This window comes from Trichosurus vulpecula, chromosome 3, assembly GCF_011100635.1.
Source record: "Trichosurus vulpecula isolate mTriVul1 chromosome 3, mTriVul1.pri, whole genome shotgun sequence".
Taxonomy (NCBI): domain Eukaryota; kingdom Metazoa; phylum Chordata; class Mammalia; order Diprotodontia; family Phalangeridae; genus Trichosurus; species Trichosurus vulpecula.
In genome coordinates this window covers 23,088,333-23,103,347 of record NC_050575.1, presented here as the reverse complement: position 1 = coordinate 23,103,347, position 15,015 = coordinate 23,088,333, and the positions used below count along the sequence as shown (strand labels likewise).

At 39.2% G+C, this 15,015-nt stretch overlaps 1 protein-coding gene across 3 annotated transcripts in view; it reads left to right on the top strand.

Moving 5' to 3' along the window:
* The window catches only part of LOC118843270 (DNA repair protein RAD50), an 80,902-nt gene that overhangs the window by 48,924 nt on the left and 16,963 nt on the right, over positions 1 to 15,015 (top strand). For all 3 annotated transcript variants that reach the window (XM_036750822.1, XM_036750820.1, XM_036750821.1), the window contains exons 19-22: positions 1,131 to 1,223; positions 1,306 to 1,419; positions 6,397 to 6,524; positions 12,047 to 12,271. In XM_036750822.1, coding sequence (XP_036606717.1) covers positions 1,131 to 1,223; positions 1,306 to 1,419; positions 6,397 to 6,524; positions 12,047 to 12,271 — 560 coding nt within the window. The remainder of the gene's footprint in view (positions 1 to 1,130; positions 1,224 to 1,305; positions 1,420 to 6,396; positions 6,525 to 12,046; positions 12,272 to 15,015) is intronic.

The window sequence follows — 15,015 nt, the reverse complement described above, 5'->3', positions numbered from 1 at the left end:
ATTGTGTGTATTTTTCATGAAATTGCTTTTTACTTTATATCATTCATGAACAGTTTCCTTCTCTTTCAGATGACAGTGTTGAGCTAGATGATCTCTGAAGGGCTTTTGGTACTTAACATTCTATGATTCCAATAGTTATATTTAGATTGTTTTTGCCTTGAGATCTTACCTTCTTTATCTGAGTCCCACTCTTGTGGCCCTGGATTCTTAAAAGACCTTTGCAGCAAAACACAGTTTCTATTGGATCTAATTCACTGAGCTGGAGAATCTTTGAATGTAGGCCTGGAAACAAGTCAGATGTATGTTTAAGGATCAGCCTGGGTAAAAAGATTAGGAAAGGCTGGACTCATCACAAAAGGTTGGCTAGGAGTAATCATACTATTAAAATAATGGATCTTTCAGTGTATCACAAAATGGTCTTGTTTATACATATCCTGTAATGGATCTCTGACCTTATTGATTCAGTTCCCTCCATTGATGCAGATGGCAGCTCATCTTGCCTGCCTATTCTATATGATTCATCTGTGTTTTCTCTCAAGTTTGTCACAGAGGATCCACCTGGCCTAAAGGACTTATATTCAAAAGAACCTATAAAGATTCTAGTGAGCAAATATCTGACTTAATTAGAAATGGAGAGAGAGGGTTTGACAAAGACAACATCAAGTTAGGATGTGAACTTGTTCATAAAATCTTATTTTAAAAAGATGATGTATGATTTTGAGTTGCATTGTCCACAAAAGGAGAGAAAAATTGATGTTTACATTGTAAAAATATTTTCACGTAAGTTGAACAAAGTTATAATGGCAGTTTTAATCATTATCTTATAGTCTCATCGTATTAGATTTTGCAGTTTATGGAAGTATGAGATGCTAGAGTTGACAGGGCTTCTAATCACTTGTTGAATTTCTCCATTTTATGAGGAATTGGGGAGTGGGGGCATAACCAACGCAAAGCAACGCAGCAAATTGAAACCTAGCTTCTAGTTCTAGCTTGGCTGTAGTTTGGTACTGTGTATACCCAGACATGCTATTAATCATTTCATGAGAAAAAATCTTTTTTTAATACTTTGTACATGTCTGTATGTAATGCTGGGAAATGGTTTAAACTCATGAATTTATGTCTTTCCACAGTTAAATGATATCAAAGAGAAGGTTAAAAACATCTCTAGTTACATGAAAGACATTGAGAACTATATTCAAGATGGAAAAGACAGCTACAAAGTGGTAATTTAAAGCCTAAAAATAATCCATTTGAGTAAGCTTATGAAATTTTCCATATACTTCCAAATTTCTCTTTTTTTTGTAGCAAAAAGAAGCAGAACTCAATAAAGTAATAAGTCAGTTCAATGAATGTGAAAAACAAAAAGACAAGATAAGTAAGGACATGGAGACTATGAGACAAGACATTAATATGCAGAAGGTGGGTGTTCTTTGTTGCCTGTGACTTAATGGGAAGGCATATGCTATGTGATTTAAATGATGGGAAGGTTTGAACTAGCTCTCTACATTAAATATGTTCTTAAAAGTTACTGTTAATACTACTTTATGTCAAATCATTTTTCTGTTGATATTCATTACAGTTAATATTTTCCACAGGAACAAAAGGTTGACCTCTGAGATACAGGATCATAGATCTAGAAATGGAAGGGAAGGGAAGCTATCTAGTCCAATTCCCTCATTTTACAGATGAGAAAACTAAGACCAAGGGAAATTAGTGATGTCCTAAGACCACACCCGTAGTGTCAGAGTCAGGACTTGAGCCTGACTCCAGTGTTTCTGGAGCTAGTGCTCTTTAAATAAAACGGCCTAGTTTCTGTGCACACCCATTAGTCTCTTGCTCCTGCTGTTTCTACCCTGAATTTGTTGTTTTATCATGTTTTAATGCTTGATGAGGTTAATTAGTTGATAAAATCATCCTTTCTTTTGGAAATGCTTCTACAAGTAAGTATATCTGTGAAAGCTGTCCCAGTAAGCTTGTCTACATCTCCCTTGGCTGTAGGCCCAGGAATTTTTGTGAATATGAATGAAATGTCAGATTTACAGAGGCTCCTTGCTGTAATTTTTAAATGCTCAAAAAAGTATCTTATATGAATTTGTGAGAATCAGGTCTACTGCATAACAGAATGCTTAATTGTCATAGGTTTCAGTGAAAGGTATAAAAATATTTGCAGCTTTTGAAGAAATTGCTTATCTAATAGGAAACTCAATGAGATTTACAAATCATTGCCCTTTTATAAGTTGGTCGCTAAATCAGATAAAATTGGGTGAAATATTGGTATAGTTGGACAGTAGTAAGAACCATCAAATCCTGGAACTGGAAGAGACCTTAGAAAACATCTGGAGGCAGGAAGATCTGAGTTTAAATCTGGTTTCAAGCAGTGGCTGGGTGACTATGGTTGAGTCACTAAACTTCTGTCTTCATAAGTGTAGGGTTCATTTCAGGTTTTGTGAAAAACAGTGCCTGGCAAAAAGATGTCTAATAAAGGATTGACGGATTGATCCAAAAAGAGACACCTGAACTAAAAACCTTGAAGGAAGCTAATCATTTTAAGAGTCAGAGATGAAGAGGGCATTTCTAGTGTGGAGGACAGTCTTGCAAAGGTACAGAAATAAAAGGTAGAATGTCAGCCTAGGGGGAAAAGCTAGTAGGTCAGTTTGTCTAGAACATGTAGTGCACCAAGGGGAATAACATAAACTAAGTCTGAGAATGGACAAAGAAGCCAGATTGTGGAGGGCCTTAAATGCCAAGCTGCTCAGTTCTCTCTTTCTGTATGTATTTATATGTGTATATATACACTCACGTGTGTGGGTGTATTTAAAGGGAGCAGGGAGCCACTTAAGGTTTTTGAGCACAGTTTTGACATGTAGTTGGTTGATGTAGAGAAAGGGAAGATTTGAGGGAGATCTATTAAGAGGCTGTTATAAAAGTCCAAGTGAAAGATGATGGGAGTCGGAACTAGAGGAGTGGTCATGTGCACGGAGAGAAAATAAATGTGAGAGAAGTTCTACAGGTAGAGTAGATAAAATCTAGCAGCTGATTGGATATGGGAAGCCAAAGAGAGGGAAGAATCAGAAATGACTCCGAGGTTGCATAGTTAACTGGTAACTGGTTAGGTCACTGGAAAGATAGTGCTACCTTCTACAAGCTCAGCAGAAGCAGGTGTGTTTGGAATGGTGATAGGGTTAAGGGAATTGCATTCTGGTTATATTAAGTTTAATGATGATGGTGATGATGATGATGATGATAGCTATCATAATAATAATAAAGCTAAGCAGTTTACAAATGTTACGCCAGCCTGTGAGGTAGGTGCTGTTATTATCCCATTTCACAGTTGAGGAAGCAGGCAAATAGTTAAGCGAGGTCTACTGTACCACCTAGCTGAGGGGACATCCAAATGGAGATGCCCAGTTGGTGAAGACAAGATGAAGTTTAGGATAGAGATTAGGTTGAGCTCTTTAGGGAGCCATCTGTGTTGAGATGCTAACTTGAGAACCGATGAGATCACCAAGGAAGTAAGTGTAAAGGGAGAACAGTCCCCAAACATAACCTTGTTGCTCAACCTCCTAAGTGGGTTGAAGATAGTAGATGATCTAGCACAGGGAGAGAGCCAAGAGGAAGCAGTATCACAGAAACCAAAGAAGGGACCACAAGGAAAGGAGTCTTGCCTATGGAAGCTGCAAGGAGATCAAGTAGAATGAGGACTGAGAAGAACCATTGTGTTAGCAGTTAAAATGTCATAATAACTTGGGAGAGAGCAATTTCAATAGCATGGTGGTATAGGAACCAGATTATAAGAGGCTGACATGAAGATGTGGAAACAGAAAGTGTAGACAACCCTTTAGAAGTTTGGCTAGGAAAGGGAAAAGTTATACAGGACAATAGCTTAAGGTGACAACTTGGGCATTTTTGTCGACGGCGGGGTAGAGTAAGGAGAGATTAGAGATGAGAAAGGAAATGACTGAGACAAGGTCCTAGAGGAGACGAAGGACGATGAGTTCAGGGACACAAGTGGAGGAATTGGCCTTGGCAGGGAGAATGGCCAACTCTATCCGTGTCAGACTGAATATTAACATTACATTCAGATAAAAATGTTTGCTTCATGATAGCATGGAAACATAGGAAAATTTCTAATAAAGTTAGAGAAGCACATTCAATTTGATCATTGTTACTCCAAGAAAGACTTAGAATTTGAGCTAATGATTGGTCCCTTTGTTTTCTAACAATTTTTACGTGGGTGAAATCTTTATTTTAGGGGAAATATAAAATACTTTACTCATTGACTTTTTAAAAACTAAGAATAAGAAACAGAAAATCTGTTTGATAAATATATAAAACATATAGGAAAAGAAATGGAAAATGCTTACATTCATTCAGCACACAGAAACAGGAAACATCATTATTTTCTTTTTTTTTTTAAATAAATTTATTTTTTATTTTTAATTTCCAGCACTCAGTTCCACAAGTTTTTGGGTTCCAAATTTTTTCTCCCTCCCCCTCCTCCTATCTCCCCCCCAAGACAGCATGTAATCCAGTGTAGGTTCTACATATACCTTCACATTGAACTTACTTACATAATAGTCCAGTTGTAAAGAAGAATTATAACCAATGGAATGAATCATGAGAAAGGAGAAATGAAACCGAAAAAGAAGGAAAAAAAGAGCAAAAAGCTTTCCTCAATCTGCATTCAGACTCCATAATTCTGTCTCTGGATGTGCATAGCTTTTTCCATCATGAGTCTTTTGGAGCTGTCTTTGAACCTTGCATTGCTTAGAAGAGCCAAGACTGTCAAAGTTAGTCCTTACAGATACCATCTATCTGTAATTGTGTATAATGTTCTCCTGGTTCTGTTCCCCTCACTCAGCATCAGTTCAAATAAATCTTTCCAGATTGTAATGAAGTCCATCTGCTCCCCATTTCTTATAGCACAATAGTATTCCATTGCATTCATATACCACAATTTGTTTAGCCATTCCCCAGTTCATGGGTATCCCCTTGATTTCCAATTCTTTGCCACCACAAAAAGAGCTGCTATAAATATACCGATCCATTTCCCACTTGTGTGATCTCTTTGGGATACAGCCCTAGAAGTGATATTGCTGGGTCAAAGGGACGCACATTTTTATAGCCCTTTGGGCATAGTTCCAAATTGCTCTTCAGAATGGCTGGATCAGTTCACAACTCCAGCAACAATGTAACAATGAGGAAACATCATTTACATGGCCTTTAACTAGAAGACAAGGCAGCAATTATATTTGGGTACATTTTCTCATAGGAACGGATTTTTTTTATTCATCTCTCTCTCTTCCTGCTCCCCCCTTCTGATCTCCCAGCACCCAGAGACAAAAAACATTTTCATAGAGAAACAGGAGGTTGCAATAGGAGGAGCAGTACATTTAGTGATTGATAGGATGTGTGGAGTGAGGGAGGATGAGGAGTCAAGTACAACCCTGGGAAACTGAACCCGGTGGTGTCTGCAGCAGAAACAGGGAAGCTTGGAAGAGGCTAGTTTTGTGGGAAAACATCGAATTCTGTTTTGGATGTTTTGAGTTTTAGAGATCTGTGTAAACAGTACCTTTTTTTGAAATGTCCACAAAACAATTGATAATGTGAGACTGAAGCTCAGGAGAAAGACCGAGTCTGGGTGTGTAGATCTGGGATTCATCTGCATAGAAATAAAAACTGAATCCATGGGAGCTGATGAGATCACCAAGTGATGGAGGAGAATAGGGCTCGGAACAGACCCTTGACAGACACCCATAATTCGTGGTCATGACTTTGGTGAAGGTCTAGCAAAAGAGACTAAAAAGAGTGGTGAGACAGGTAGAAAGAGACCCAGGAGAGAGCCATTTCATGATAACCCAAAGAAGAGAAAGAATCCAGGAGAGGTTGGTGATCGCTCCAATACAGCATTGTTAGATGTTTGGAGAGCCTTTGTTCCTATAGCATGGTGTTGCCATCTTGTGGCTCTTTAGAGTATTGCCACTAAGGAATTGTAAAAACCTGTTTTGTTTTCACTGCCGTGTATTCTTCTAATGCTTATTTGTCAAAAACCAAAGGTTCCCTATCATTGAGATATTGTCAACTCTAGTTTCATAGGATCACAGATTTAGAGCTGGAAAGAACATTAGAAGCCACTGAATGTAGCCCTCTCCTTTTATAAATGAAGAAACTGAGGCCCAGAGACTTGTCTGGGGTCACATTAGGTTACAGGGATAGCATTTGAACCAAGGTCCTTTGACTCCAAATCCCACCCTCTGTCATCTGTGTTCCATTTGCCAGTCTGTTATCATGTGTAGTATGGTTTTAAGTCAAGGGAAAAAAATAGTATATCCCCCTTAGAAATACCCTGTGTCAGTGGGCCATGTACAGACTCTGACTTACTGTCTATCTCTTTAGGTGCAGGAAAGGTGGCTACAAGATAACCTTACTCTGAGGAAGAGAAATGAGGAACTGAAAGAGGTTGAAGAAGAAAGAAAGCAGCACTTAAAGGAGATGGGACAGATGCAGGTTTTACAGCTGAAAAAGTAGGAACTTTTAAAAGTTTATTCTTTAATTTGTTTAAAAATTATTAGTGAAAAAGAATTCAAAGCACTTCGACTGAACTCTTGATGCATTTTAAATAGACATAACTGTAAAGAATTCTTGAGTTGATAGAAAAGTATGCATTGTTTAAAAAAAAAAAACTATGGGAGAAATTTCTAGGAAGATCAAAGAATTGGCACCCAGCCTCTTACCAAGGAGTAGGAGCAAAAAACCATGAAGGAACAAAGTTTATTGGTGAGAGCCTCAAATTGGAAAGATCCATGCAAACAAAGAGGAACTTCAGATGGGTTGAGTAGTAAATTCTCAACAAAAATAGCAAGCTAGGTTTAAAGCATATTTTAAAGAAAAATCTAAATAAATTAGGATTTTAGAAAGCATATTAATTTTGAAAGCTAAAATATTCATTCAATTAAACAGACATTTATTAAGGATCACACAGTTAGGTACAAGAGGAAGGCAGTGTATTACAGTGCTTAGAGAGTCAACCTTGAGTCAAGGCGGCCTAAATTCAAGTCCAGGCTCTGACCTTGGCCGTATGAGCATAGGCAAATTACTAACTCTCAGTGTTGCATAGTGCCCCCATCCCAGGCAGATCTCTAAGATGAAGCATTACAGATGAGGTGCAAATCTGCATAGATAGGTACTAGTCACTAGAGAGAAAAATGAAACTGTTCTTGCCCTCAAGGAAGTTATATTTTTCCAAGATGGAACCTGTACACAGAGAAGTAAATAGGAGCTAAGCTGACAAGGAAGAGAGCCGTAATATCTGGGGCATCAGAAAAGGCTTAGAGTAAGAGGTGGTGTTTGAGTTGAGCCTGGAAGAAAGCTAAGGATTGAAAAGCAGAGATCAGGAGGAGCATGTGATCGGGAGGTCTTAGTGCATGTGTGAAGTGGAACAGGGACTGTCAGCTTCGATGAGACTTGCCTGTTATCACATAGTTACTAAAGGTCTGAAAACAAGATTTCTACTCAAGACTCCTGACTCCGGGTCCAGGACCCTCTCCACTCTATCACAAGGCTTTTCTAAGTCAGGTCAGATCATCGCAATAACATTTGTAGATGAAACTAGAAAGAGAACAATAAAGAGGACGAGTTTTGGCATTTCCACTGTAGTCTCTCTCATCATTTCTGGACCCAGCTCCTCTGTAAGGAAACAGGGCAGTGACACTTCAGGAGATCAAGTCAGAGGTGACTGGACCTGAACAAAGGCATTCTGAAGATACTGAAAGTGACATAGTTGTTAAAGTGCTCCTTGATTTTCAAGATATTTTAAAGGAGAAAAGATTCCAAAAGAATGGAAAAAAAATGTGGACAGTACTCTTGAATGGAAAAAAATGTCTGAGAGAAGACAGCAGCAGCTACCAGCTCCTATGCTCATCTCTTTAAAATTTCATGAAAATGGTTAGATGCATGGATTGAAGGTAACCTCAGTAAAAAAGTAAGAAGGAAACGGGCTTTTGTAGATAGTGTTTTTATGGCAGATAGCATCTTCACAGCCGTGTACCTGACTGAGAGATGTAGAGAATATAAAGTTATGCTGTATTTGTTATTGATTACTCAAAAAAAAAGGTATTCAGCTTATTTGAGTATAGCTATAAAGGTTCTCCTCCAACACATTGTGTCTCCCAGCTATACATTTAAATCATACAAGATTTCATGACTGAATTCAACCATGGAATAACTGTTCATTAATCTGTTGGGTGTCAACAAGTCATAGAACAAGGAAACATGCTCACCAGTGTCAGGGAAGGTACCTGACAAAGGATTCTTTCTCATAGCAAGGTTTTCTATATACTTCTGTTCACGAATAGCATTGTGCCTGGGAACATTACTGGACCTCTTCACTGAGATCCATGGTTACTTGAAAGAGGTCAGCCTGAACATTCACACTAAAAAAAGTGATGAGTGCACATTACCCAGGTTATGCTCTGCAGTTGGACAGATCTCTCACTGAAGTGGGTGCCAAAGATAAATGTAGTGCCAGGTCTGGAGTTTTTTTTAAAAGGTCCTACTACATTGCCTTTGGGAAATCTTGCAGCGATCTTAGTCTTCTTTCTGCCACAAAAGCACATCATGGTGATGCTGTAATCTTGTGAATATCGAACACTATGATAGCCGAAGAATCATTTCCACGTGGCACAGAGGGGACTATGAAAGACATGTGGTGGTCATAAGTGAGCCACAGAATATTGCGGAAAAGAAGATGGACCATTCAGGTAGCAGGAACAAGTGATAAACAGCCTATGTGCTACGTTAGTAGCCACAAAATATTAAAAGAACTAGAGGAATATAGGTGCCAAGAGAAGTTATGGAAAGATATTGACATAAATAACCCAGGATGGAAAGCCTGGGTAGACTTTAACAGTGGAGGGAGTACCCACATTGACAAGTTCTCAGATCCATTTAAGTAGAATGATTTATAGATTTATTCTCTCTGTGTAACGTTAAGAGCAAAATATTCAAATGGATTTTTTATTTCCTTGATTTCCATGGCTTAGTATATAAAGTTAGGAGTACCTGAATTCAAGACTTGCCTTAGTCACTTAATAGTTAACATGATATATCACTTAATGTTTTGCAAAGTGTTACATGCACACATGGGTGTATATGTGTGTAAGTAAAATACATAATACTTTACAGGTGACCTTGTGGGGTAAGTGCTGTTATCCACATTTTAGAGAGAGAGGAAACTAAGAGAGAGATTGTCATTTATTAGCTTTTGGTAAGTGATTCTCAGCCTCAGTTCCCCCATCTATAAAATGAGTTGTTGTGAGGATTATATAAGGTTATATATATGTATCCTTATTCTTTACCTTTTTTATGTAACTAACCCCTCTCTTTTCCTGTCATGCACATTTTGAATGATATATTTTATGCCTTTTCCTGCTAAGTTGTTGATAGTAATGCTATAACTTACTTATATTCATTCTACATCTTTTTAAAAAATTTTATTCATCTTGAACTTAAATACAAAAGACAAAAAAAATCCACATATATAGCATAGTACAAAAAGAGGATTCAATGTGAAACCATAAATCTCCATTTCACACTGTTTACTTTTTTTGAAAGCTATGTAATAAACACTACGCATTGTTTTCAAAGCTACCCCACTTTTCTTTGCTTCCTTCTGAGTTTTCTTTTGTTGTGTGCTGTGCACTTTTTTCTTCCTCTCTCACTCCCCACCCCACACTAGAGAAGGCCACCATTAGACACAGGTACCATACTGTACATACTTCTGTTTGCCAGTTCTTTCTCTAGTGGTGGATAATGTTGTCCTTCATAGGACCTTCATAGTTGATTTGAGTATTTATGATACTCAAAATGAGTTAGTCATTCAAATTCTTCTTAGAACGATATTGCTTTTGCTCTGTACGATGTTCTCTTGGTTCTGCTCATGTCACTCTTCATTATTTCATGCAAGTCTTTCTGTGTTTTTCTAAAATCAACCAGTTCATCATTTCTTATAGCATGGTAGTATTCCATCACAATCGTATACCACAACTTGTTTAGCCATTCCCCAAATAATGGGCATCCACTCAATTCCCAGTTCTTCGCCACCATGAAAAAGAGCTGCTATAAATATTTTAGAACATACGAGTTCTTTTCCTTTTTTCCCTAATCCCCTTGGGAAGCAGATCTAACAGTGGCATTGCAGGGTTGAAGGGTGTGCACAGTTTATGACTCCTTGGGTATGATTCCAGATTGCTCTCCACAATGGCTAGATCAGTTCACAGTTCCACCAACTGTGAATTAGTGTCCCAGTTTTTGTGTGTGCCCTCCAAAATCCCCTCTGTAGTCCCCTCTATCTCCTATTTTAGCCAGTCTCATAGGCGTAAGATGATATCTCAAAGTTGTCTTAATTTTCATTTCTCTTATTAATAATGGTTTAGGGCATTTTTTCATATGACTATATATAGTTTTGATTTCTTCATTGAAGAGCTGCCTGCTCATATCCTTTGACCGTTTATCAGTTGAGGAATGACTACTCTACATATTTCTATTGACCTTTGGCTTACTCGAAATTTTGATTTTTTGAAGATTGTGGTATTTATTCCATGATTCATAGTTATCACTGTAAAAAAAATTGATGTTTTTAAAAGCATAAATTTTTGCTTCAAGGGGCACCTTGGAGTGATTAAAAGTGAGTTACCTTTTCCCAAAGGGAGGGCGACAGGTTGGTATAGCTGATTTTGGGGTCAGGGAACCTTGGTTCACATTCTGATTCTGCTCTGTGATATTGGGCAAGTCATTTAACCTCAGTGGGCCTCAGTTTCCCTCCCTGTAAAATGAGAGCATTGGACTAAATGACCTCTAAAGTCCCTTCCAGCTCTAAATCCTAGTCTGGTCACCCAATTCATCATTCTCTTCAATTGCTTCATTCCACCCCAGCCATCAGTAGGGGTAGTTATACCTTAGATCTCCATTGCCCATGAATGCTGCCTTCCTGGCCCTGATCTTTGATATTCCTTCTCTGATCATTGCCTCCTGTTCTTTCATCTCTACCTTTTTAACCCTTTGATTCTCCTTTGGTGGATCTGCACCCTTGGTAAGATCCTGTCTGCATTGTGTTCCATTCCAGGGGCCACATTTTAGGAAAGGTTTTGGTAAGCTGAAATGTGTCCAGAGGAAGCAATCAGTATGGTCAAGGACCTTGAATTCAGGCTGTGCAAAGATCATTTGAAGGAACCGGGGATGTTTATCTTGGAGAAGACTGGGGGGGGAGGCGCGTGGGAAGGGGTGTTGTGTAAGAGCTTTAAGTATTTGAAAGGCTACCACATGGAAGAGGGAAGAAACTTGTTCTTCATCGCCCTACGGGGCAGAAACAGGCAGTGGCTAGACATTGTAAAGAGGCAAATTTAGGCTTGAGGTAAGGGAAAAATTCCTATCAACTGATGCTATCCAAAAATAACATGGATTTCCTGAGGATATGGTAAGGCCCCTTCCCTCAAGGTATATATATAACAGCTGCAACAGATAGAAAGGACACCCCAGTGTGTCAGTCATGTTGTACCACAGAGAGTATGGGCTTGATCAGATACTTTTGGCATTCTGTGACTCTGTGAAACTGAACTAGTAGCTGTTCACCAAAATTGACACTCCACCTCCTGTTTCCAAACAGTCCCACAGAGCCCTCCTCATGTCTAAGATATAGTCTTTCCTCATGTTCACCCATCAGAATCCTTGACTTCCTTTAAAACTTAGCACAGGTGCCCCCTTCTTCACGAAGCCTTCCCCCATCTCCTGTATTAAGGCTTTCTTCCTCTTCAGCTTTCTTTGTTTCCTAGTTATGTGTGTGCATATCAGGTATTCTCAGTGAACGGTGTATTCCTCTAGATCAGAGACTTTCGTTCTTGTTATGCATGCCTTGCCCCAGCATAGTGCTTTTTACAGAGGAGATGCTCAGTAAATACTTAGCAAATTGAACTGTTAGCAGGTTTTTCACTTGGGGCTGTTGTGAATCATAGTGGTCCTAGTGCAGTTTTGATTTTTTCTTCCTTTACAGTGAATATCAGACATTAGAAGAAAAAATAGAAACACTGAAAAGAAATCACAGTTTAGCATTAGGACGACAAAAAGGCTATGAGGAAGAAATTCTTCATTTCAAGAGAGAACTGCGGGAACCTCAGTTTTCTGATGCTGAGGAAAAGTACCGAGAAATGATGATTGTGATGAGAACAACAGAACTTGTGAACAAGGACCTCGACATTTATTACAAGGCTTTGGACCAGTAAGTGTCATCTTATACACCTCATTCTCATTTCCTTCAGAGAATACACAGTTCTCCAATTTTTCTGTTCTTTTTGTTAATTCTCTAGAGATTTACATCTTCACCTGTGCATGAACTACAGGCAGTTCTTGCTTTACATAAATGGATTATTCAAATAAAGAGACATTTACTTTAATACAAATTTGCCTGCAGATGCGGGGGAGGGAGGGAGGAAAGGATGTAAGCAGGGTCCCAAATACCTGTGGAGGGAGTGGGAGGGGCATAGTGCAAGGACACACAGGGCAAGGGACACAGAAGCTAGAGCCAGAGGAACACACAGGTCCAGGGCCAGCCATGTGGGAGGTTGACTGGGAACCAAGAAGAAGGGTTTGGACATGGACACAGATAGGAGGCTGGGGACAAACAGTGGGACGTGGGTGGAGCCAGGGTCAAGGTCTCTTCTCTTGGCACTGGACATCTGAGGCCAAGCGCCTGATCTGTCAGCAGCCATTCCTGACATCTGTTGTTCTGCTTTCAATTGGAGGGTTTTGGTCAGGGGGTAGGGAGAAGGCTTTGGAGTGCCTAGCTGAGGGGCAGGAGTGGAGAAAATGAACACAGTATTGTTCAGTAAAGTTAATATAGGTGTTTTTTTTGGAATGTGTATTTCTTTTAGGATTCTGTATATAAAGTTGGATTTGCATAATGCAAATATACATAAAGAGAGAACTATATTAGTAGGGTCTCAGCTCAAAAAAATTATACTAGTAGGTTTTCTGTACTTTAGGATCTCAAATACACAAAAGAGGAGTAGAGGGAGAAAAACCACAAAGTAGTGTTGCTCAGACTCTACAAGGCACCTGGAAGTCATGAGATGATTGCACATGGATGTGCCTTCAGAGTTACAGAACCACTGTCTACATCATAGAAAGGTTGAGGATAAGTGCCCAGATACTTCATATGGGTCATATCCAGTCTTAAAAACTTCAAAAGAACTGACCAGATGTTTTATTTTAATAGTTTGTTGTCTCGACTGTGGTTTGAAATAAAAGGGCTCTTGGCATAAGAGTTTTTGTTGTAATTGGACCTGACTTCTAAAATAACCTTTTAAAAGTTGATTGATCAACATTTTAAGATATACAACTATTTAGTTCAAAACGTGTTGGAGAGGCAGTACATTATGGTAGAAAGAACAGCAATTTGGAGCCAGATGACCTGGCTTCACAGCTTACCTCTGACATGAATTACCTTGATGATCTTACAAAAACTTCTCTGGGACTCAACTTCTTTACCTCTAAAATTTATTGGATTGAGTAGCCACTAAGGACCCTTCTGGATCTAGTTCTGTAATCCTGTTACCTGCACTATGTTGACATGAGTTTTTGAGCCTCCAAATGTTAGAGTATCCCCAAGACAATGTTGGAAGAGCAAGAGAAAAATACTAGAGAGATGTTAGGTTCATCAGTGAAGGAGGAACTCTTAAAAAAAATATGCTGTTCATTGATGCCTAGTAGAGATGAAAACTTATGGTTTGAAAGAAGAAAGAGAATGAGTCTCGGTGCTGCAAAGCTTTCTGAGTAGCCTCTTGCTCACAGAGGCTAGTCCTGTTTTACAGTTCCAGTTACTTAAGTCAGTTCATATTTCACAATCTGTACCAGGATTCTTGTTTTCACTGGGCAAAGAGACAGGAGATGGGGTGTTGTGTATGAGGAACAGTAAGAAAGTCAGTTTGATTGAATCAGAAAGAGTGTGAAGGGAAGTAATTTCTAAAAAGGCTGAAAAGGTGGGTTTGGGGCTAGGTTGTGAAGGGCTTTAAAAAATAAACAGAGGCATTTATATTTGTTCCTAGAGGTAATAGGGAGCCACAAAGGAGGGCCCAGGTCAGACATGTGATTTAGGAAAATCACTTTGGTAAGTGTATGGGAGATGGATTGGTGTGAGGAAAAGACTCAAAGTAAGGAGATGGACGGATAACGACATTATTTCAGTCCAGGTGAGTGGTGATAAGGTCTGACCTGAAGGGGTGTAGTTTATGTGAGTGCAGAGAAAGGACTCATGATGTGTGGTGGAGATAGTAATGCCAAGACTTGGCAACTGATTTGTGATGTGCGATGAGTGAGAATGAGGAGTGACAGGAATCTGTTGGATGGATTGGAAAGGGAAAGAGAGATTGAAGGTGGTGAGACTATTAGGAGGCTCCTCAGATGATCTAGGCGAGAGGCCTTAATGTGATGGCAGTGGGAAGAAAGAAGAAGGAATAGATGTGATAGGGCCTGGCAAATGGTTGGATAAAAGAAGTGAGACAAGGAAAGAATTAAAGATGATACTAAGGTTTTTAACATTTGAAAAAGGGTGAAGGTCAGTGTTCTGCTCAGAAAACTTCAGTGAGTCCCAGCTGATGAAAGGGTAAAATTCAGTTGGCTTATTCCGCCATTCAGGGGTCTGTCTACACTTAGCCCCACCTGTCTTCACTTACTCTCCTACACTCATATCAGAATACCATCATTTGCTGCACTTACTTTGCCTTCTGCACCCTTCCTCGGTGCTGTTTCCTTTTCCAAAAATGCCCATTCCCTTACATCCTTCCCCTCTACTTCCCCCGCCCCCTCACCTTCTCCTGTTGAAATCCTACCCATTCTTCAAGGTCTATTTCAAGGGCCACTTCCTTCATGAAGGCTTGCTTCATCAACCATATCTAGATGTGATCCCACTCCTTCTGAATCCATTACCTTGTCTTGTACCATTCTTGTGCCTCTTGACTATATTTT